General features: G+C 38.1%; 1 protein-coding gene across 1 annotated transcript in view; it reads right to left on the reverse strand.

Moving 5' to 3' along the window:
* FAM185A (family with sequence similarity 185 member A) overlaps positions 1-25,856 on the reverse strand; it is a 48,219-nt gene that overhangs the window by 2,612 nt on the left and 19,751 nt on the right. Inside the window, exons 4-7 of the mRNA XM_054202308.1 lie at positions 25,189-25,327; positions 18,726-18,767; positions 9,987-10,082; positions 7,588-7,722 (exon numbers count right to left, since the gene is read on the reverse strand). Of these exons, the coding sequence (XP_054058283.1) occupies positions 7,588-7,722; positions 9,987-10,082; positions 18,726-18,767; positions 25,189-25,327 (412 nt within the window). The remainder of the gene's footprint in view (positions 1-7,587; positions 7,723-9,986; positions 10,083-18,725; positions 18,768-25,188; positions 25,328-25,856) is intronic.

The following is a 25,856-nucleotide window of genomic DNA, read 5'->3' on the forward strand; positions in this document are numbered from 1 at the left end:
GGCCACGTCAAAACCAGTGGCGAAACTCCAACTGACATCACTGCTTCGGTTTCCACAACTCAAGCCTATGTGCCAGGACTTTTCAATAGTGTTTCAGCACTTTGGTACTTCGAAGTGAGATTAATTTAAGGTTATGGGCCAAACTCACATCAATTCACCAGCAGGCTGAGGTACTGTTTAGAAGTACGGAATTTTCAGAGGACGGAGTTCTCCCACTGAATGAAGAGACATTTCAGCGTCCTTTGTTATCAGACTACAACATGCCTTTAAGGATCTACGTCTCTGCACAATTTCTGCACTCCCGCTTGCTCCAGGCAGCGGCAGTCTCAATATCATTCCTACTGTAAGGCAGAACCCACAGTTCTGCTCCCCACCTAACTACGGACTTCGATCTATGATGAAGATCACAAAGTCAGACAAATGTGTCGTACGTGAAATCTGTTAAAATCTGAAGCTTCGATTCCTCAGAATGCTTTCCTGAATCATCGATTTGCGATAGTATTGTATCAGAGAATACAGAACAGAAATGAAAACAAGTAGGTAGCCCTTAAAACATTAAATCAGTCTGAATTTTAAACACGAAATAGCCTCCAGGTGTCAAAAAAAAAAAAAGAACCAACAAAGAGCATAAAGGAAATTTCAGTTGATCCCTTAAGAGTTGCAGAGCACTGAAGATAGAGCTTTTTTTTCCTAAGGAGAGAGGACACAATAAGTGTAGGGCAGAGAGATATTTCCAGAAAGTGCACATGGGAGTGCTTGGTCCCAGTTCCTCTCTCTCGTGTTTTCATCACCATGGCTTCTACTGCCCTACAGGGAACACACACCGAAGCACAGAATCAATCAGCCCCGTAAGCGAACAGTTTCACGCAGCTTACACCCTGCTACACTTTTGCTAAAAAGTTACAAGAAGTGTTTTGAAGGAGCACAGACACAAATTAACAAGAGCTGTTTTAAAGCTCAGTTGTTGTCCGAGCTCTGTTTCTCATTTTGCATTTGCTATGTGAACTTAGAAAAATGTTTTGTTCCTTGTGCTTCTTTTGGAGATCTGCCTGTGAAGGGAATGCAGAAAATATCAAACTACCCACAGGAAAATGAGTGTCAAGTTCCACTCCCCAGGGACGAAGATCTTCAAACTATTTTAAGGTTAAGCTTATTGCCAGTAGCAGGTTCAAATCAAGCTTAAGATATTTAAATAGCTTTTTGTATGAGGCGCTAATCAAGCAACAAGGTTTAGTTGGAGACCTTTTGATGACAGTTTGGTCTTAACTGTACTCTCTGCCTGTACTCTGGATGCTGTGGGAATGTAAGTGGATTTTAAGGATGACTTTGCTAGCATGTTAAATCGCGAAAGACAACAGCCTGCTGGATTAAGAAAAAAAAAAAAAAAAAGAGATTTAATTTCAAAATTCAGCAGTTGAGACAACAGCATGAGCTCAGGGGAAGATGCTCCATGGCCACCTTTTCACCTTTTCAATTTAACGCCCAGGAAAAAGGGCTTTTTTACCATATGTGGTGTCTAAAGGCAGAGAACCCCTTTGCAGGACTTCACCCAGTCAAGTACTGACTGTTTATTCACTTGCCTCCTGGAGACTGGAGAAGTTAGAGAGTGCTCTGTTTTCATATCATCAAACACATGAAGAGGAGCATACTTCAGATGTTTTTCACTGGCATTGTTAGGACTGTGGTGTATCTCAAAAAGGCTGTGAACAGCTTGAGTTAAATGCAAGCTGAAGCCAATAAAAATCTGCAGGATAGCATCTCATCTAATGCGTTTTATAAAAGTTGGATGAACTTTCTATTTGACTTGAAGGAATGTAATCTTTTCCAGATACAACCTGGGTCTTTGTTTTTTTAAGATATTGCTTAAGGATCACGGCTTCACAGAGGGACAGTGCTTAGAGGGACACTGTAGAACAAAGCTCTTCCCACTCAATTGTAGTGGCAAAGAGTCAATAAAGATTGCTTCTAGGAAAGAAGGAAAGTTCTGAAGAAGTGCCTTGAGAACAGAGAAAACAGGGAGGGACACGGCAGTGGATAGTGTTACTCCTGGGATCAGAACCGTAACTCTGAATGCAACAGACCCAAGGCAGCTGCCCAGTGGGAGAAGGAGCATTATGCTTGGGCAGCTGCTAAGTTTCAGAAAAAGCTGAAGTTTCAGCAGACTGACATAATACAAGCTCTTTCAGTTATTTCCCTTTTAAAGGCAAGTTGCTCGCCTCACGTTATGCACTGCCCCTTCAGCTGTGTTTGTATTTAACCCTGGAACTCCAGGCAGCTAAACACACAGACATTACCTTAAAGTAAACAATAACAAAGGCAGTTAAACACACCCCTAAAGCCTTGTACACAGCGTAGGAGACATGCAGTCAGCTCTCTCCTTGCACACTGGCTTTCAAGCAATCCTACAGGGTAAGTCCACAGCACTTTACAGGCCGCTCTCCCGGTACTACTGGATGAGGAGCCATTATGGGAGCAGTGAGAAATAAGTTACTCCTGAAGGTAGGAAACGTGTCTAGATCCCCTATGTTCCAGATGGGAATCCAGATCTAACCTCAGGCAAACATGAAAGTCTTATTGTTTGAGTGCACGCCGAAGTGAATGACTGTTGTAAGGAGAAAGGTGCTTCTCACCATGATCACCTGGAGAATCAGACAGGGTGAAAAGGATTGAAGTTAAGAGAAACCCAGAAAGTCAGAGATAGGAGAGTGGTATCAATGTCCATCTTTTCAAGGGAATTTGGTAATTAGACAGGCTGACTCTCTCCAGAGGCACACGAGGAGGAAGGCCATCTAAGGAGTTCCTAGTGATCAAAAGAATACTGGGATACTGGATCAACCCATAAGTAGAGGCAACATCTACCCGGAAACTTTCACAGGAGAAAAAGGGGTTACAGATTCCTCTCCATCCCCAGGATAGACATCTGAGGGAAGTCATAAGTTAACATGAAAGAGAGCCCTATTACCTGTGTGCATCGTCACCAGAATGCATGGCTCAGAGGAGCCACTGTTCAGATGGGGCTCAGCAAAGCCCTAGTGCTGTAGATGGGGTGGGATTAGCACCAGAAGCCAAAAACCCTGTTAACTGCTGCAACTATTGTTACACTGGATGAATCAGGGAGTAAGAATGTCTTGACTTAGGAGAAGACAATCATTCCCAACGAGTATTCCCCAAAAATACAACGAGGTTGGTTTGCCAGCTTGAGAAAGTAAGAAGAGGGAGACACAATAACCCACAAAGACAAAATCCACAGTCTGAGGAGCACCTGTGACACTGTGGGACTTTTACCAAGGAAACTCATGCAAGTGCTGAAACCCAGACGGAGTAAGTGACTGCCACAGTCAAAAGCTCACTCGGCACCAAGCAGATGGATGGCACCAGGTCAAAGGTTGCTGCTGGACATGAACTTGGCACTAGAACTGGGGCCAGGGATGGACAAAGATCTGGAATCAGATGAGTCCCTGGCACCACTCAGAGATGTAAGATTTACACAGTGAGAAGAAAGGGGTCATGTTCCGGACAATTGGATTTGAAAACTGACACTATCAGCTAGAAGGATCCAGAGACAGTCTGAACAATTGCAAGACTTTTTCCATCAAGCTTACAGTTGTCAACACACAAGCTGGCAATGGCAGTGGGCGGAAGCATGCCCACTGGTTGCCTTCATCTAGTTCCCAAATTCATCCACCCACATGCCTCATGACCTGCTTTTGAGTTACACTGGTGTGGGTGGGAGCAGATGGTCACATCAACTTAGGACAATAAGAACAGGGCTGAAAGCGGCCTCTGGAGGATGCAGTGTATTTACCTGATGGGCTCGCCTAGCCTGTTCTTCACAATCTGCAGTACTGACACTCCTGTGGCCTCACCAGACAAGTCCTTAATACCAGAAAGTTTATCCTACTATTTAGCTAAGTTTTTTTGTACAGTAAAGTCAAATCATAGTTTCTAGTCAGATCACCAGTGGACAGAAAACAATTTATTTCTTTCATCTCTGCGGCGATTTCTTATGTACGGGAGAAGTGCATCTCATCTTCCCTCAGCTTTCTTCTGACAAAAATGATGCTTTTTTCCAGTCTTCCCTCATAAATCATGTTTTTAGGCCTCTGATCATATGTTTTCCTTAGGAGTCTCTACATCCACATCCTTTTTGAAGTACAGTACTCGAAACTGGACACCTTCCAGCGAAGTATTACTAATGCCATGTAAAGCCAAGGGATTATTTTGAGTTGTACAGAAGGGTCATGTTCATACACTGTTTATGTTTTGCAACTGTGTAACATTATTGTTTCCTGTTTACTGATGTTTTTATTGAACTATTCCTCTTTTTGGGACCACACCACAAAGTACCTTCGTACTTTGAACTTAAAAGGACTTATTGGAAAAATGACTTAAAAAGCATATAAATCAAGATTATTTGAATTTTAACCCTGCCCTTCCAAATGTTTGTAACCCCTCTGGCATGACAGTCTCCTAAGCTCCTTTTCCACTTGAATATTTGACACTTTCTAGCCTGCTACTCTTCCTCTTACCATATATAGTTCCAGATATAGTTAGTGATCCCTATGGGCTTCTTAAATCAGCTGATTTAACAATACAGGCAGATCTGGAGACATGGGGAAGGTGCAGACATTGAGCACCAAGGACTACACAGAATCCTCTCTTCCTACCCTCTTTGCCGGGGAAAGGCAAAGAATGCCTTGACGCGATCGCCATCAGAAATTACTGGAGTTACTCAAACAATCTCAAGCTAGACAGCTGGAGCAGCGCTCAGCATGCAAAATCTCTTTTTATAAGAGATTTCATTATACCATCCGTACTACTTTTAAGAGTGCCTACTGATGTCAATGGAAACAGATGCCTTATCCTTGTAAATTACTCTGAAGAGTAAACTCCCTGGCACTGCTCTCTAGTTCCTTCCCTTTCTCGGCAAGTGTCCCAATTTGCAGGAAAGTCTCTTTCTAAAAAGAGCAAAACACCTTTTCACACTCTCATCACTCTGCCTCTAGAGCACTCACTCCAGGCCTTCATCATCTTGCTTTGACTAAATCCCGCTCTATTCCTTGGCTACCTTGCAAAACCCTGGATGTGACAGCTTGTGGGATTGTAGTGTACTGACTTCCTCACTCAGCCTGGAAATGGGAGCAAGGTGATGACGTACACCATAACCGCAGTAACAGCAGCAGGGAAGGCTTTCCTAGAGCAGGTGACAGACTAGGTGCACGCTTACCCAAGTCACAGAACTCCACCCCATCTTCCCACTGGAGAGCCTCCTCCCTGACATCTCTTGCAATATTCCCAGAGGCAAGGAAAGCTTCCTGAAAGCAGCCAGTTCTTGTGTTATCCACATGAGAACCAGCCAGTTTCTGAAAATTCATCTATTTTTAAAGCAACCTTTGAGCTCAGAAACATAAAAATCTAAACTGCCATGCTCTTGTGATACAGAGGGTTTTTTCCACTTGGCAAACTCCCTCTTCTCTCTCCATCTTATATTCCTTTAGTGGCAGCAGCAGGACAGTGACAGATTCTGTACCTAAAACTTCAAGAGTGGATAATGTTTTCATGATATAGAAACAGTATTAAATGATTTTTAATTATTTCAGAATCTACTTGTACAAGAAAATTCTCAAATATCAACTTAGAGAAGAAGAGATTGCTGAGAATGAGGGGACGAGTGCTTGGCTTGCAGAAAGAATACACTGTCCCCATGGGATAAGGTAAAGAGAAGGACAAGAAGGACGCGTGTCCCTTGCCATGCCAAAGGAACACTACTGATTTGGCAAAGGAAGGGGAGGCACCATTTCCAGAAGGGTAAGAAAAGGAGCAAAGCAGATGTTAAAACCAACTACTTAATCTCTCTTCAGGTTTGTTCCTTCTTACTGACCAGTGAAGAAAAGGGAGGAGAGCGCTGCTACAAATCCTTAGTTACGTTATGTGAGATGAGAAAGCACCCAAAGCTAAGTGCCAGGTATAAAGACAGATGAAGATACGTTACTTCAGGCCAGCACTAGTTTAGCTGAATCGTATCCTGCAGAAAATCCATTCCAAGGCCTATTTTTCATTCACCTTATTACAGATCTAACTTGATCATGACACTTTTTTTTTTGTGCAATGCTATAACCTCTTTAAACAACTGAAAATCAGTGGCCTAATGCTGTTGCCTCTGCATAATTCTTGCAAATTTCCATGCCTTTGGAATTTTGTATATTTGATTGTTAACTAGATTTGATTGTTAATTGCCAAGATCACTTCCACACAGAATCGTGGTTGAAAAATTGCATCTGCTTCAGCGATGACTGTCCTACATAAACACTGACTGGGTCATGAAACTAGAGAAGCCATTCAGCTGTGTATATTGGAGACACCACTCCAATGTTTAATGTTGCCAGAGTAACGTGATGATGGAGTGGCTAGTGGTCCTCACTCACTGGGAGATGGGTTGTTTTACTGCTGAGGCGATTCTTTCCATAGAGCCTTGCTGGAATCTGGGATCCTTCCACAGGTTTCTAGCCTGAGAACTTCCAACCATAGTTTTTTAAAAAATTGTATTTAATAACCACTAGTAAATTTAAAAGCTAATTACTGTTCAAGACAGGAAGAGATACACCTATACATTTCAAGACTACTACTTTATATAAGAAGGCTACATATTAAAATTTCATAAATACACTTCTAACATTTCCTGACTTTGAGATGATCATCTTACACGGTTAAGGAAAAGAAGTTTTGTGCACATTTTCTGGGGTTTAAAACCAAAGAAAAATTCAAAGCCTCACCCAATCTGCTATCCTATCAGGTCACACTGACATAGCACGTTCAAAAACAAAGCTGGAGCCTTCAGACACATTACGTGAGTGTTTCCTCTTGAGCAAACTGTGTAATTGGTAACAGCAACAACTTCCAGATAGACACGTCTGGAGAGGAGGAGAGAAATACACACCCTGACAATTAATTGTACAACTGTTTTCTAAAGCAGGAAACAGCAAGACTTGGGATTCCCGAGTTCAGTTTTAAAGGCATTAGAAGAATGCTTCCAGTAATTGCAGGCACCTTTCCATGTACTCTATTCCTCCATACTCCAGCTTCTTCTCCTCTTCTCCTAGCTATCTCCCACCCATCATTTCTCAGCCTATCCTGCCCTGTTGAACATTTATACAGTACATTTATAAATATGCCATATACCTCTTTTACTTCCCCCTCCGATCCAATAGAGACAGACAGAGAAAACTTTTCATTATATTTTTAATAGACATTCCCTAGCAATTTATTATATGTGACTGTCTAAGCCAACAAAGCACTGGGTCAAATTCAGCCCTGGATTATCTCCTACAAATTTCTTGGAATAATGCTGAGGATGAATTTGGCTCTCAGACATTTGTTAAAGAAGCAGTTGTTTGCATTCACAACCCATTTACCAAACAAAATGAAAAAGTCATCTAGTAACATGGGGAGTACAATGGCACAAGCAAACATTTGAACCTGAAACAGATGAAATAAGAAGCCAAGAGCAATAAACTCATAAGGAAACATAGATGCCTTTGACTAAGGCCAGACAGACATTTATTGGAAGCCAAGATTAGTAAGCCTTACCACTTATAGTTACGTGATCGTCTTTGGAGGCACTCTGTGTTTCTTTTAACTGGATCTCTGAGCTCACATCCACTTTTCTTCCAGATAACTGTAAATAGGCTTTGAGAGAGGCAGGTACCTTGACTGTAATTGAACCTGGTATAGATTTAAGTGAAAGCAAGTTAGTTTAGCATTGAGATCAAAGCATGAAACAGGCAATTATTTAGCTAACTTGAATCAAATTGTCATTTGTTTGGTTGTTGTTTTATTTTTTAAGAGCCTTCAGACACAGTAACCTCTTTTTTGTCTCTTAAAGGATAAATGAAGATATCTTCATTTATCATAACCAGAACACTGTATGTCACATCTAGAAAGTGGTGTCACATTACTTCTTTGGCAGAGATGAAAATTACCATTGAAATATATTGCTAGCAATAGCTCTTGCCACAGGATCTTATTACCAGAATGATCAAGGGAAGCGAATCTAAGAGAACTCACAAGTATTAGGACTTTAGTTTCATCTTGTAGATGCATATTTACACTCCTGAACAAGGAGAGGGGATCAGATTTGATGGTTAATCCAGGCACTGCACGGCACATTGTGAGAGAATGCTGAGATGCCCCGTACATACCATGAATGCTACCAATGTCTTTGCTTTCCTGCACAGGGCCAGCTGTTCACATCCTGGGACAGATGCAGTCTCAAAAGTGACTAACCAGTTTAGACTATGTATCACTAAAATGTAAACTACTACCAAAATTGCAGCTTCGGTGGCCCACATAATTCTACCCTTGAGATTAGAAACAGAAATTCTGTCTTCTACTTCCCCTAAATATGTGCTTCTACGAATCAGACTGACAGTACATGCTGGGTCCCCAACCTGCCCATGTTACTCGTATTTGGAATTACTCAGTCACAATGTTTGGAAGCTGCATCCTACACATTAAAACAAAACTTAACCATAATTCAGGATACACTTTCTATAGATGTACTCCTTAGGTTTTTTCCAAATCCAACATTCACTTTAGAAAAAAATATAAAAAAGTTTCTTTAAATACACCCCAGAAGCTGAAGCAGAGCATGATAAGGGAACTGATATTATAACAACCAAGTAGCAGTCATAAAGCAGCCCTGGCTTTGTAATTTGAATTCAGCAGAATCACGTGCCTGTGACAGTCCTGATAAACAAAGAACTGTCAGTATAATTTAAGCCTAAATTTTGCTGGATACGCAAAAGCCTTAGAACAAGAAAGGGAAAAGGTCTTCATCTTTGGGTCCTCCTTGGAGAATTGCTCAGTAATATGACTCAAAAGCCAACACACATGCAGCTAATTTATCACAAATGGGACATTTTCTATGCTGCAGCTGTCAGCAGTTTCTCTGACTTTACAGAGTAAATGAAAACAGAACTTCATCAACTTTGCCTTTACTAAACTGTGCTGCCAGAAGAGATGTCAGGCAACAATTTGAAAATAACATTAATTAGATTTTATGAAATACATTCCTCTTTGCTACTAATTCAAAGATATGTAACTTAGTATTAAGTGATTCAAAAGGTAACTAGAAAATAATACAAAAATCAATTTATTTGCACCAATGGAACCAGAATAGCTTGCACAGAATGGCACAAAGCGTTTCTTTCATTATTCCCCTTCTGAGTAATTGCTAGGTTTTAATCGGGCACAGGCATTGTCTCACAGACAAGGAGAGAAGGGTACCAAATGCCATCTTCATTTAAACCACCTGAAGTGTCTGACATGATAGTAAAGTCAACTATAGAAATGCTATAGTCTTTTTTTTTTTTTCTTTTTTCCCCCTCAAAACTAGGACTAACAAGATGTATTCAGGGCTTCTATTTGCCATTCAGAAGATATTATATTGTAAAACTATGACTCCAACTTTAGGAGTGGGTTTTTAATTAAGAAATTAAATTCTAGTGAGTAATCAGGAGAAAAAAGGAAGAATGGTTGAGTAAGGCCCTCTCATCTTTGTTTTTCTGCCTTCCAATTTCAATAATGGGAAATTTCACCAGGAAAAGGCAGGAAAAAGAAATGTAAACATGTCATGGGTCTCACTCTGCACATACATATATCAGACCATGGAGTAAACTGTGCTCAAGGCAAAGTGAAGATTGTAATCCATGTCAACTCTGCAGAATTCTGCTGGGTAGATTGCCAGGAAAAAGACAAAGTATTGAAAAATAAACCAAAAAGTAATCTGTATCATTGACCCTTACAGAGTTTACTGTATTATAAGTATTTATACACATTTTCTAATAATGAGGTATAAAAAGAATGTAGATAGCCAACAATCACAAACTCGTTTTTTCCAGACAGATTTTCCAAACAAAAAACCCCCTTAGCTCCTTTTCTTTTACATCATAAACTGCCACAAAAAATATTTGTTTTAGTTTGCTAACCTTTCTGGGATTTCAGATCCACTTTTCTTAATTGACTGACATAAACATCTATTGCCCCATGATGTGTAGAAGCTTTTAGACTTCCATCTGATGAATCTGAAAAAAGAAAAAAAGAAAATAAAAGAACTTGGGTATCATTCACTCTTTAAATAAAAATTTGCTAGAATCTTTGTACTTTGAACTGATTTTGTCAATCCTTCTGTGTTTGAGAAGTGTCTTATATTCATTTACTGAATACCAGCCTTCTCTTAGAAAACCAGGTTCCTGAACAAAACTTCTCTCTCCCAGTCCAGAATCGCAGCACACGCTGGTCCCAAGGCCACAGCAGCTGCTGGAGGACTTGTAGCATCTACAAGGCCTCAACAACACTCCCCTCTTTCTAAGGATGGGTTCGTCTTTGCGTGAAGATCAAACACAAAATCTGAACGGTAAGATCTATTTTAGTTTCCAAAAGAGTTCATTTGCTCAGACTCCGCACAGGGAGAACTTTACCCAGGAAGGCTGCCCCACGCAAACAACAAGCAATTGTGCACTGTAGCATCCGTGTAACAACACAGAACCACCGTGTTATCAGGCTTTGTAGAGTCTGATTCACTACAGCTGAATTTTAAACAAGTGTTTGAGATAGCTATTGCACATTAATACACATATTAAAGTGCGCATTTGTTCTTTGCCCTGGGATAGACACACCTACATTTTTTCTATACCTTATTAGCTGAAATTTATGTTAACAAAACTTTCTGAAGAAATCTTTTTACAAATGGAAAACCCTTAAGAAGCCTTAATTGTGTATGTGGTAGGTAGCCTTTAATTACTTGCAATATATTCCAGTTTTAAATACACAAGTTTCCACAATATTACAATGAAGTCCTGAAGAGCTAACATTTGAACTACTGAAGAGACCTGTAGCTGATAAAGCTTGCAAAGATATTACGAAGTGACTCTAGAGAAGCATAAAAAGTTACATATGCATGTGAGCAAAAGGCAGTCAGTGAAACAGCTTTTTAGACCCACTGCTAGAAATGAAAGTATTGGCAAGAAATCTTGAAATACTGATAGAGACTGTTTTTCTTAGTTTCCAGATGTGCATAGAAAAAGAAACACAATCAAACTTTCAAAACTAGCTAAAATAACAAAGTGAAATCTGAACAAAACTTCCCATTTTAAAATGTAAAAATCCTTAATGAGAGAATGAAGTTGATTAATAACAACGAGGTTGTCTAGCATTAATGCCTCAAGCTTGCCATAGTTTTAACTCTAAATACACTAATCTGGAACTTTTCGGATACCAGATCTCAAGCACAGATGTGGAAGATCAGTGTATTACATACGTACATAGAAAGGGATTATTCTCCCACAGCTAAAACCTATTTCTTGGAATGCGAAAATAATTAAAGAAGTAGACAATCTGTATTTAGTCACCTGAGAACCTGAGACTGTCTTTGACTAAACAAGAAAACAGTAACTATTAGAATTGGATGGGAATGTTTTTCCCATCTCAGTAGATTGCGTTAAAGAAGTTCTGTTTCAAATCTGAAGGCAATAAAATCAACTCTTTGTTAACCGAAATTAATGAACTGGGAAAAAAGTTTTGCTTGTGTAAATCACAATGAAACATTTTATTGACAACTTTTAAAAATGTTTGTAAGTTTGAAAATGAAAGTGGTTGAAACAGGAAAAAAATTAAATTAATCAATCTTTTCAATGAAAATTTTTTGTAGTGAGAAATCAACATTCTCATGTAAAAGCTACTTTTGCAGATATTTCAAATCAAATTTAGTAGCTGCTAATCACTGAGACTCCACATAACCCTGACAGAGATTTTGTTGGCAACAGACACAGGAAATATCCAGCCTCTGACTCCTCTCCTCTAAACAAAACATGCAATTGGTTCCTTCGTCTGCACTATGAAGGAAGGAGTCTCCTGTGTTAGGACAGCGACCATCTCCCGGGAGAACAACCGCCACTGGTCTGTGCAACACCACCAGCTGACCGTACTTTAGAGGGACAAATGTTTATTCAGTAAATCCTTCCTCTTCCCACTCTTCAAATGCAAAGCCAGCTCTTGTGAGATTCTTCACAGCAGGAAGGTGCCTTTCACAAATCTATTAGCCCCACTTCAAGACTGAACAGAGAGTTCCTTTCTAGATTTTAAAATTTTATATTTTTTTTTTTAATGTGTACACACAAAAAGAAAGAATTCCAATTTCCTGAGAGTGACTGGATTCTGTTTGTAGACTGCATAAACAGCATAAAGGATGCAGGAAGCGGGCAGTAGGCATAGGTTCACCAAGGCACAGATTTACCTTGAAAGTGAAAAACCCAAACCCAAACCAACCCAAAAGACAGTTTGAGGGAAAGCAGAACACTGTTTCTGACTTGCCAGATTTTGAGTCCCAGAGTACACCACTCGACAGAAGTTTTACAGCAGAAGAAAATACAGCAAAGTTTCAAAAACACTGAGAACCTCAACAGCATTAACCAAACACTGAAGCTGACAGTACAATACCTGTTTAGCGTTGATCTGCGGAAATAACGCGAGATATATTTTATGGAAACAACTAAATATGATTAATAGGAAGAATTTTATGGGTACCATATTAAATACAAATGCTTAGATACAAATAAGAATTTCAAGAGACGTAAAGCTGTTCATCACTTCTGCAAAGTCTATTAAATTTTAAGTTTTGTGTCTGTAACTCTAAACAAATGAGAAGGGGGGGAAAAATGGAAAATTAATTAAATCCAGCAAAGATGAGATTATGTAATAAAAAAGGCCAAATTTAAGTAAATAAACAAATACTTTGACAAGAAAAATGACCCTACATTAGGTAACACAATCTGGTAGGACAGGATACATAACTGAAATAATAACGGAGACAATACACGTTTTACAGTTATGACAGACCAAAACTAAGGCAATTTCTTGTTAAATATTCACTCAGTGTTAGCTGACACCAATGCAAGTAACTGAAGGTAAAAACAAGAGTGCATAGCTTGAATTGAAAGTTTGCTAAGGACAGACAATTAAAGGGGAAATACAAGGATGAATCTTCTACTGGAAAGAGAACAGATGGTCACTCTTGAACAGCTTCAGCTATTTAACGATTTACTAGTACAGAAAAAAAGCTATGAAGCAAGATGTCCTTGACACAGTTTTTGTTAAGCTTTATGAAAAATAAGTTTTCCACCACAGACACCAGCTATACTAGGCTTTATAACTCAAAAGAAGAATTCTGACTCTGGTCCCAAATAGGCGAACATGTATGTGCTCAGGATCAAATAGAAGCAGTGTGTTCTAACAAAGATACTAGTTGTCATTTGTTAAGAAAAGTCAAAATAAGTTAAAGACTGATATGTGAAGTAAGTAGTATGCTGAAACTAGATTAAATGGCACACAAGTAATGTCCATAATTCACTTCTCATGGAATAACATTAAAAATAACCTTACAGAACAAACAAAAATTGGTGGTTTTTTTTTCCAAAACAGTCCATTATTTGTGTGTAGCCAGTACAGCTTGAAGAATGAGACATAAGTCACATAACTTGAGAAAGATTATACAATTAAAGATCACTGAAAAGCCCACAAAAGTGACAAAACTTAAATATTATTTGCAACATTTATTATCTCCTCATCCTTCATTTTATAAGGCCAAGTACTGAAGACAGGAATAAACACAAGTGATCTTTCCTCAATCTAAGCAAGAAAATATTTACTTTTCCTAATAGCACATAATGACTGACCTTGCTCACGTTAAAATCAGTGACAAAACCTGATTTCAATAGGAAAGCACAAAATGATTTGGTTAAAGATAGAAGAAAGTGTAAGATTTCACCATGTGAGGAAGATTTAATTCCTACTCATATGGTTACCTACTATTGTTTGTTGATAAAGACTGGTCAATTGTCTTGTTTTAGTTTATTGTTCTAAAACTGTCACATGAAAAATATTATGAAAACCTGAAATGTAGATATTAAATAGACTAATTACACATGCTACTAAAAAATCATTAGCAATCTTTACTGTACTCATCATTTAGACCTGGCAAAACAAATGATGTAACACAGAAAGCAAAGAAATCTCTCATAAAAACAATTCCTTTGCTAACTAAATTGTCCAAGTTATCCTTTTAACGTCTAAATGATCTATTTTCTACCTTGATTTTAAAGTTATATCCATTGGTTTTAAAGGCTGTAGTCTCTTTTGGGTAACTTATTCTGTTCCCAAAAAAATCATTACATGCCTCAATCCTGCAACATAATACAAGGTACCAAGTAGAACGTCACCTGGATAAGCCTCTGACCTACTGTATATCAAATGGGATCTTTCCCTTCAAAGATCTATCTACACTGTCCATATCTATGCATCTTCTTCTACAGGCTACATCAAACTGGTTTAATCATCCCTGCAAACCAATTAGCTATAGGTCTCTACTATTTTAGATGTTTAAGAGACTAATGTGGTGGAACTTCTGAAGAGATACGTGCGTCTCCTCAGGAACATGACTGTCAATAATATGAAATCCCCACAAAACCTCTTGTGGAAGTTTCACTAAATTATGTAAAACTGCTTACCTGTGAGCCGCAAGTTTGAGGCCAGTGACTAGCAGTGACCTCCAGGGTCAATACTGGGCCCAGTCTTGTTTAACATCTTTGTTAATGATCTGAATGATGGAGCAGAGCGTACCCTCACCAATTTGCTGACTAGGACAAGTGCCTCATATGCCAAAAGGTGATGCTGTCATCCAGAGGGAACTGGACAGGCTGGAGAAATGGACTGGCAGGAACCTCATGAAGTTCACCAAGCAGAAGTGCAAAGTCCGGCACAGGAACAACCCCAGGTACCAGTACATGCTGGGAGCCACCCAGCTGGAAAGTAGCTTGGCAGAGAAGGACCTCAGGGTCCTGGTGCGAAAGCAAGCATGGGAACCCCATGTCAAAAAAATTATGGGTCTGTCATTGGCAGAACACAGAAGAACATAAAGTTCTGAGATACAAGCTTGGAAGACAAAGGACACTAAAAACGAGAGCCAGAACATTAGCATACTTCAAGCAGATGGCAGAGACAAGATCAATAGAACTAATTGCTATTAAAGAGACAAGTGTGAGCTGTACTTTATGAATTACAGTAAATACCTTTAATGGAATTCCGCAATGAGGTTTTTTAATTTAAAAATTCCCTAGATCACTATTGAAAACTAAATTCTCAAGACAACACTCAGAGATGCAACATTACTTATAAATACGCTAGAGTAATTTATTGTTTTATTTTTCAGTTATCCAAAACTGTCTTAAATACTCTAATTGTTTTCCATAATTGATTCCCTTCCTAAAAAAAGTACTTTGGTGTTTTGTCTCAGTACTAAGGCATTGCCTTATTACAGCACTCTCTCATCGCAAAGGAGGATCTCAGACACTTCAGTTCACTTTCATGTCAGGACTATACTCAAATTTATGGTTTTGAAAAATTTGAAATGCTCTTAATTGTTAAGTTTCTGTTGATTTGAGTGAGCATCACAGCAAGTCACTGAAGCCTTTAGGTCCTCTAGCGTGGGTTACTGAAGAAAGAAGTTAGAGGAATAAGGCAAACTGACACCGGCATATTTAAAAATATGTAAATTAAGAGTCTCTTGGATTTCAACATGCAGTTTTCCTTGCTAGACTAAGTCCCTGCTGCCCACGAGCTGGTTAAGGCTGTTTCTTCCCCTCTGAAATGACACAACCACCATAAGCTTTATCATTTCTGACTATGCCAAACACAGAAGATTCATTTCTTCAATACATAATTGGGTTAAACATAAGTAATCCAGTAAGGAAAAACAAGTTTTTTTGAGCTGGTAGTGGAAAATTTGGCTTGGCAGCAGAGTAGAGAATATATAATCAGGCCATACCAACAACATTGAGAAATAAGCACATTCTAGCAGGACTGAACACGAGCCAGCAGTACGCCCTGGCAGAAAAGAAGTCCAACAGCATCCTTGGCAGCGTTAACTGGAGCATGGCCAGTGTACCAAGGGAAGGGATTATCCCCCTCCACTCAGCACTTATTAGACCACACCTGGAATACACCATCCAGCGTTGGGGCTCCCAAAAATAGGGAGACAGCGATAAACTGGAGCTAATTCAGCAGAGAAGCACCAAGATAGTTGATGTGTGGAGAACCTTCCCCATCAGGAGAGGCTGAGGAATAAGGGCTTGCTCAGCCTGGAGAATGGACTGCTTCAGGACCTGATGGAGCCTCCTACTATCTGTGAGGAGATGATCAAGAAGACAAAGCCAGGCTCCTCAGAGTGGTGTGTAATGGGACAATAGACATAAGCTGAAACCAGAGGGTTTCAGTCTGGATAGAAGCAATAATCTTCTTCACCCTGAGGACAGTCAAGCAGTGGAACAGTTTGCCCAGAGAGGCCGTAGGCTGTACCCTTGGAGGTTTTCAAGACCACAGGATAAAACCCTAAGCAACCTCACAGCTGGCATGGCTTTGAGCAGCGGGTTGGAGACTAGCGACTGCTTGAGCAGGGGACCGAACAAGATGACCTTCAGAAGTCCCTTCCAACCTCAACCGTTCTATGATCCTGCAGCTTCCTGAGGTCTCTTCCAACCTGAGCTTTCCTATGAATTTGTTGAATGAAAACTTGAAAGATTAAGCTAGTTCTAAAAAACAAAGTACTCCATTACTTTTTGTAAGATAAAATAGTCATTAGAAATCTGAATTAAGTAGTAACTTAAACTAGAAGTAAAGATAGGTCTGGTTGTTTTAAATTAAGAAGTCATTGAAAACCCATAGAACATTTGTTAGATGTAGGAAGCTTCTAGTGTAGGGCTCGAAAACAATTTGTCAGTGACTAACAAAGCTCACAATATAGAAAAACAAAAAAAGGAATAATTCTTACTTTCATATTTTAACAATATCAGTGTCAAACACTGCCATATGCCAGACACTTAAAAATTGGACAGAATTTTGGATAGTCTTCAAAAAATAAAAATAGATTTACATAAACAAGCAATACCAAAATAAAAAAACGCAACAAATAAAACTATTTTATCTATAATAAAAAAAGGTAGAAAATTAAAGGGAGTGAGAGACAACAGCATTCATTTCCTGTTTTAATGCAGAATTATACAGTAATAAGAAACTGTCAATACAGTCGTATTTTCCCCAAAATATTTAGAAAAAAAATCCAGCACTCTCAACTCAAGTTTGACTTGTAAATAAATCTCTCAAAAGGAAAGGATACAACCCCCAAATCTAGAGGTGAATGCATTTTTTCAGTTAATCGATAAAATTTTGCCTCCAGCAAAATAAATAATTACATCCCTATGAAAACCCAGCCAAGGAAGTTGGAAGATCCGAGTTGTTCTTCCTATTTCTATCAGCAAATCCCTGTCAGGTCTCTGGCAATCCAACAAGTAATCTTGCAGCATAGATTTCTCATACACAAAAACTTTTACCTTAAAACTTTACATTTTCTTTCTCAAGTTGTTAGAGTTGAACCATCGGATCTTAAGAGTCTTTTGCCTTTGGAAAAATTCATAAAAGTCTAAAGGATTTTTAATGCTCTTTAAGAAAAGATTAAGTCTAACTAGTGCTTTCAGAACTAAAACCTGAAAGATACAGTTTATTCAACTCTAAGACGTATACTAATGTTTAAGCTGAACCTTGTTAATTAAGGAAAACAATTATCATCTGTTGATGGAAAAACCTACCTCCTATGTTAAGAAACCTTTATTTAAACACTCTTCATACTCTATGAGTTTATTTAACAGAAGGAAAAACAGACCAGCAAGCTTAATTTAATCCTGTGGTTTAATGACTAACTCATAAGAATATGTATTGCATTCATTTTCCAGGAATGTTAATATAGATTGCTTAGAAAAATAAGAGTTGTAACAGTACAGATCATCCCTGAACAATGCTTAAGAAGTGACTATAGTTACTACCATTAGCAAAAGTCTTTGAGATTTGGAGCTATAGCCAAGTTTATTTACAGAAGGGGAAAACCTTCTACGTACATTCGTGAGACACTGAGCCTTGTCTATGATTCTGTTACTTCAATTTTCTGCCATAGAAGTAACCAGAATTTGAGTTTCTCGCTCTTATGCTGATGTACTATAAAATGCAACTGATATAATGTACACCATAGTTGGTAACTCTGAGTTTTCTCATTGTACAAAAGCTCAAGCTCCTGAAAGAAGATTTATGAGCCATTTTTATTTCTGAAGGGAAAACAACAATCAGCATAATAGTTTGGAAATGTTGTTTAAATTATCACAAGGCTTCCCCCACAAATATGTAATATATCAATGATTAATGCTTTGTGATATAAAAATTAAACATAGCTAATCATTGGTATCAACAAATGTAAGATAGAGAACTAGGTTAAAGGCAAAATAACTGCATTTGATCTATGCTTACTGTTTTCTCACGTCCTTTTATTCCAACTTAATCTAAAAGATGACACCTAGACTCAGTCTAACTTGTGCAGAGCCTAGCAGGTACTGTGGTATCAAAAGCTATCAAAAGCAGCGTGCCTTGCCAAACTGCAAAAGGCTGACAGTCACATTGGGAAAGGATTGCCTTCAGCTACAGAGCTATCAATGCTACTCCCAAAAGGAAAAGAGGGCAAAAATATCCTTGAGGAATCACCTCTTTTTTATTTTCCCCAGGAATATTTAGCTTTTAGGAAGGAGAAGGGAAGAGTTAGAGAAGAGATACCTCAGAGAGAGGGCAGAACCTACCTACTGTGATACTCCCTGTTTTGGTCTGAAGGCTGGTGTTACCTATTAGGAAAAGAAAAGGGGAAAGAAGTGTTAAAAGAATATTATTTAACTGATTTCTGAAATCATAAAAAAGGCTAAAGTAATGTGATCCTATACAAGGGCATTATAGTTGTATTATTACATCTGATTTGCATATAAAAGCAAAATAGCATAAACCAGTTATATTGCTTGAATATTATTGCTTTACAAACAAAAATCTCAGCACATGTGAGTAACGACGAAATGATTCCAGACAATAAAAACACTCTGAGTAAAGCTTAAAGACACAGACTGGATGCGAGGCAGAGAAAAGCAGAGAGGCATTGCGAGGCTAAAGCAGAATATTTTCTTATTTTATTTTGGGCCTTTTACCCCCCTCCCCCCCCCCCCCCCAATTGCTCTGATGCCTACAACAGCACTGTGGATGATTTAAGTAGTTAAATAGGTGAGTAACATAAACAGTTTCTATTTTCCTCTTTCCACATACATACACACTCCCCTCCCACCCAGCACAAGGAGATTTTTTGCTTTATCCTCAAAGGCTCCTTCCTGGCCTCACTGAACACTACCCACTCCCTCCAAACTTATTCTTATGTGCATGACATCCCCTTGTTAATGCTTTTCATTGACTTCAGTGAGATCTGAGTGTGTTGGACAAACTGGAGAACATCAAACAAAAGAGTGTGTAACGCACAAAATGTAGAATGGTTTCCTACTGAACTTACATTACTCTGAACAGGCACCAGTGTTTTAGCCTTAAAAATCTCAAAATACATACTCTTCCCCTTTACCTATGGCATCGAGAGAATCTGGAAGGAAGACAGATGTACCTCATAACAGAAAAGCCATCTATGCTACTAACAGTTGGTAGAAACTTCCATAGTCCCACATGTTACACGTGTATAATTGCCTCACTAAAAATGCTTTAAATTAAAAAACTAAACCACATCATTTCATTTCTGCCACCCCCTCATCCTCCCAGAAGGACACCAGATTAAAACTTAAGGTTTATCGCAATAATTTAGTAATACAAAAATTTTCAGATTTTTTGGAAGAGGCCTTCAAAATTTGCAAAAAAATAAAGCTCTGCTCCCATCTTCTGTAATTACACAGCAGCAAACAGCCATTAGGGTAGAATGCATTCCACTGTATACGACCTGTAGTGTTTTTCTTAATGGTCTGTGGGCTAAAAGCTAGAAGAGCAGCCTATCATCAATAGTCTTTAATTCATCATTTCAAGCACATACTGTACAAAATATTTAAGGGTTCTGAAAATCAGAGTCGAAACAAAACCACATTTCAATGGACTTGAAAGATGTTTGGCTTTACTGTTTGCTGTTTTTAAAAGGCACACTATAATTATCCCACCCTTTTCCCCATTTTATCATGACTAGTACTTATTTTTGTACAACCCACAAAAAAAGCCTAGGGTTTTGTCAGCTAGCAACTCCCATGGGGCTGAAGCTAGATCATACCCTGGGACTTGTGGATTTGTTGGTCTGTTCTTTGTTTTTCTGGGTTTTTTGTTTCCTGTTTTGATAAGCAGGTCCTTGAAAAATATTAAACATTCGCAAATCAAACTCCTATTAACCACAACCTTATATGGCAGGTACGACTAATGTTGTGTAATGTAAACATATTAGTGTGATTAGGCTCACCTCAAACATTTAGCTAGAACAAAAGTTGCTTTTAAAGCAGATAGGAATGCCCTGCTGTGTTGGGACCTGCAGTGTCTACAGACAGTGCACAGAAGCATACTTTTGGTCACGTACTTTTTCCATGAAGACCAACGCTTGACTAACAATTTTTAAGCTAGCCAAGTATTTTTTGGACATGTCAAGGGCAAAGAGAGAAAGACCTGACTAGAGGGAATTGCTAGTTTGATTATTACATCCAACTGACGTCAGCATTGTGGTGCAATACTATGAAGTCCAAAATATAACAGTTTTAACACAATATTGATGACAGTGGCTTAGCGTTTCTCTTTTCATTGCTTCTAAAGAAACAGTTATCTTTTCTATTGTGTAGAAGATTTGCTTTTCCATAAACACTAAAGAACTTCAAACTATGGTATTGCAAGTCAGGAGCAGCATAGGACCAGGAGGTTGGGGCTATAAATAAAGGCGTCACTTTACATTGTATTATTTCCATTCCTTCAATTTGTCTTGAAGGCTCTCGAGGTGGCAGGGTTATTTTGATGCACAGAAAAAGCAAATAAACCACCATGCAGCTTTTTTACCACTATGACTTTGCATTTTAAGTTTGCATCAGACTAGAGACATGACTGAAAGGGAATGAAAATAAAATTAGTTTCTACAATCCCACTTTATATACAGTGAAATGCAGAAACACAGCTGAAATTTATGGAACATACTTTGGTATATCAGATTCTTTTCAGAAGGGATTATAGAGTGCTAAGCTCAAGCATTATATTGTACTACTGTTGAAACATTGCAGATTTCTATTTTGTCTTATCCTGACAGCGACGTGAATAAGGCAGCTATATGTTCACCTTTTTCTATATGTTAATTAGCGTGTAAATATATAAAGTAGCTTCAATAACCATGTTTTCCAGTGTGATTCTCTCACATAATGAAATAGCCACTAGACTATGACAGAAGAAAACGTCAAAGCCAAATATGAAGTCCTGCCCATGAGACAAATCAACCCTGTAAGGCAGTAAGAATTAAGTGCTGACTGTTTGCAAAGAAGCTTTAGAGGGAAGGACCTGCATCTTGATGGACACCATCTTCAGTACAAACCAGTAAAGAAGGTCAACTGCATACTGAGCTGTATGATTAAGAGTATAGCCAGCAGGCAATGCCCTCTTGTGAGACTGCATTTGGAATATTGTGTCCAATTTTGGGCTTTCCAGTCAAGAAAGTCACTGGTGTACTGAAGTGAGACCAGAGAAGGGTATTGAGAAGATCAGGGGTCCACGGCACGCTACAGAAGCTGGGTTTGTTTTGCTCTAAAAGGAGAAGGCTGAGGAAGAATCTTGTTGTGGTCTTCAGCTACCTAATGGGAGGGTATAGAGAAAAGAGACAGATTCTTCTCATGGTGATGCAGCAAGAAGAAGGGATAATGGTTACAAGTTGCCATAATGGAAATTATGATTAAAAAAATAAAAGTTTTTTTTCCCCACCAGAAGGATAAATCAGGACTGGAACAAGTCACTGAGAAAGGTCATGCAATCTCTGTCACTGAGAATATTCAAAACTCAGCCAGACAAGGCCATGAGCCAGTTTGCTCTAATTGAGCCCACTTTAAGCACTGGTTTGGACTAGATGTCAAACTCTTCAACCTAAACTACTTTGTGCATAAAATAAATTAATAATTAATGCAATTCAATCCAAGACTTTGGCACAGCTACAAAGAGGGGTTTCTTTTTTCTCCTATGTGCGCCTCTGTGGAGAAGTTTCACTACAACGTTATTGCCCCTTGGATCAAGTAGGATATTTCTCAGTTTCAGAGCTGCTGTCCTTTTGGTTTTTAAGTGTCAACTAGAAAGCTTAATAGAATCTGACATGTGTAATGCCTCTTACAGAAACTGATTAAAATGACTCAAAACCAACTTCTTCAAAATAGTGCATTACTCATTTGCTGTAGAAGTATGAAGCATGCAAAAGAGCAATTAAAAATACCTATATTCATATCCTCTTACCATTACCTTTTCTTTTTTTCTTGGCAAGACTGATTAGATTCAGTAGGGACCATTTACCCCCTTCCCTTCACTTGTGGGTCAGTCTATAGAAAAAGCCACGTGTACTCACTGATATTTCCACAGATATCTTAATCCCCCATTATAAGGGCATCTTAAATATTTTAGTGACTCCAGAACTGAGACATATGCTGGGAGCAGTCCATTTCTGGACACTTCAATCTAGTTTTCTTATTGGATATATGAATTACTTAGATTTTACATGAAACCGTACCGGCAAAATGCAAGCTATTTTGTTATTTTGAGACTGCAATACTCCAATTCCTTGTAGTGCGTAACACACACCTTTTCAGAGATAGTAATTTTAATATGAAAATGCGTAAGAAAGATACCTTTAAGTATAATCTTAAATTCTATTAAGTTTTTAAATTGCTAGTACAGTACAAACACAATTATGCACTGCAAGAAGAGAAATCTAGCAGACATTAAGAAGTGAGCTAAACTTAACTTAAAAGTCAAATGTTCAAACTACCATTTGTATTCATCCTGCTAACAGTGATACCATCATTCCATAAAAAAACCACAGCAGTAATTTTTGTTCTATAGCAGAAATACCAGTTTCAATAATGTTAAATACATGGTGCACACAATATACACTCGCTTTCTTTAAAAATATAAAGGCTCAGACAATCTTTTGTCTGTAGTTTGTTAGTAGCATGCTGGTGGGGTTTTTTTGTCTGCTTGTTTTTTATGACAACAAAGAAAATTTAACTTCTGATTATATGCTCATGCCTCCATAATCTGAGGCAGTGGACAGCAAGAATATTGAAGACAGTGTCACTGTGACAGAATTGCTTAAGGACTCCAATACAGAATCACTATAGTGTTTCTACACAGAGTCAGTTTTAGTCTTTCAGGTCCTAATTTTAATTCCATTCAGGCCCTTCCCAAGCCAGGTTTGCACTCAAGCTGACAGCGTTGGAATTGTACAGCTCGAGTTTCAACTACAAAATGGGTCTCAGGCACGTTTGTAAAGTTTGTGTTGCCCTGACCTCAAAGTTCTCCATTCAAAAGCAATGAAGCCTAGCTCAGTTTTGTGCACAGATGTGATGATTTAATGCCAAGTATAATATCAGGATATTGTCAGTTATAGGGAAAATAGTGGGCTTAATTGCCCAAGAAGCAATCTGTTAAAGTGTTTACAAACAAAACTACTACTAAAATTGAGCTACCCCATGAGCAAAGACTAGAAGTGATCAATTTTTTTCCTAACATAAAATTAGAATAGGAGTTTATCTTTTCTGCTAATACGTGTATACATATGCAATATAATAATTTTAAACACTTTAAAAATATTTGCTCTTACTACTAAAGCATGATTGAGAAGCATGATGTTTTGCCAAAAATATTTTTCTGAAAAAACAGAAGTACCAAGCAAAGAAACAGCTAAAGTGATGTTAGGTGTTCCAGATCCATTTAGTAGACAGCTCATGAAAATAACACTGAAGTAACTTAAGAAATATCTGTATAATTTGGATGCAACTCTATTTGTTTTCACATCATTGTTCAGTTAAATGACAATGAGGCATTACTAAGGAATTAAGTCACTGACTATAGCAGTTATTTCATTTTTGTATCAAGAAAACAAAAATAAACTTTCGGATGGGCACAGAGGCATCAACGTGCTCACAAGTGATCATTCCACAGTATCATTATATGGGTTTGAAGTTAGAAAAAAATCCCCAAACAAAACAACTTATCAGACAGAAATACCAGTAACGATATAGTCTACGTGTTAGAAAAATACAATAACAACAAGAAGAAAAAAAATAATTTAAAATCTTATTTCTGGCTACGCATGCTGAAGTGAACTTTACCTAACAGGTTTAGAAACCAGCCTAAAGTCTACTCTAAATGCACAAAGGAGTTGCTCCTTTAAGTAAGAACCAAGAGCCATTTCTGAAGAAAGATGACGACACAAAATTGCTAAGAAATTGCAGCAATTTGTTTATAAGGTATATATCTGGAAATCTGGAACTCTGACTGACCTGAGTAATTTTCACTCTTTGTGCATCCTCCAGTTTGTTTTACTTAATGTTGAATCACCACAAACACATTACAGCACAGTCAAAATTCAGTGGGAATTTTGTTAAATTAGAAAACCACACCAGATTCCAACTCTGACTGTTGTTTATACAAAAGACACTCAAATTAATTACTTTTAGTTCTAGACAAAGGACAGTAAAAGGTGGATTATTACAGACTTTTTTCACCCCAGTCAAAGAACATAAACTGTCACCACTATTAGTATAAGGTGCTAGCACACACAGACCATTTCTGCTAAAAACTTAGCAATACAACTGAGTTCTACCATAGTTCTTAGTAGATGCTGTAAAAGTTACTTCTCCTATGAAGAAAAAAAAAAAAGGGTGGAAAATACAAGTATACTACTTTTAGTATTAATTTTCATTGCCAAATTTTAAAATATTTTGACATCCTTAGTATGTGCGATATATTTGTTTCCTATAATACACACCTTTTGCTTTTTCATGAGTGTGCTTATACAATTGTTTGTAAAAATAAATACAGTATGCTATATGGTATATCATCAATTTAGTCTCTAACAAATACAGAACTCTTTTGTTCATATACTGTGCACAGTTGATTCAGTGGTAGTCTATAGCATTAGTCCGTTCGTTACTGTGAACATTACGAACACCGTCAAAGGAGCTAAATTTGTGATAGTATTGCCCTAACCATGTGACAGTATTTCCTCCTTACCATGAATACTTCCCAGCAGAATATCACCAGCTACTGAAGACAGAGATGATGATTCTGCATAGAGATACTTAGTTTTCAGCAGCCCATCTTCAGTAGATATGTTGATGGATGTCCCCTGCAGCTTCTCTATATTCACACTCTAAGAGAAATAAACATAATAGAAAACTTGTCATCACAGTTGGAAAAGGCAGAGGGAAGTAACATTATTAAGAGGCAAAACAAACGGAAAGCAGTTGTTGGTGCAGAACAAATGGAATAAAGTTCTTAGTTAAAAGCTACACAAGACAAAACAAAACCCTTTTTAACTCAAGAGCTCTGACCAACAAGTTAATGATTCTTTACAAGATTGCTATGAATTATTACATCCATGATGCAGGTGAAGAATCCAAATAGCCACAAACAGATTAAAGAAAAACTTATTTTATTTTTAAAAAACAAAACACTTCATTTTGAAAAGTAGAAAAGGATTAGCTTTAATAATGAAGGCTTAATGTTCATACAGCTTTATGACACTTAAGGCATTGGTAATGAGTTTTCTGCCACAACACACAGACATCCACCCTCTTTGTTACATTCAGCCCTTTATGCAGACTTTTAACTGGCTACTTTGTAGACATAACTTTGGTGAAGGTTTGCAAAAAAGCCACAGCTGCTCTTTTTCTCAGTGT

The sequence above is a fragment of the Rissa tridactyla genome, chromosome 1, assembly GCF_028500815.1.
Source record: "Rissa tridactyla isolate bRisTri1 chromosome 1, bRisTri1.patW.cur.20221130, whole genome shotgun sequence".
Lineage (NCBI taxonomy): Eukaryota > Metazoa > Chordata > Aves > Charadriiformes > Laridae > Rissa > Rissa tridactyla.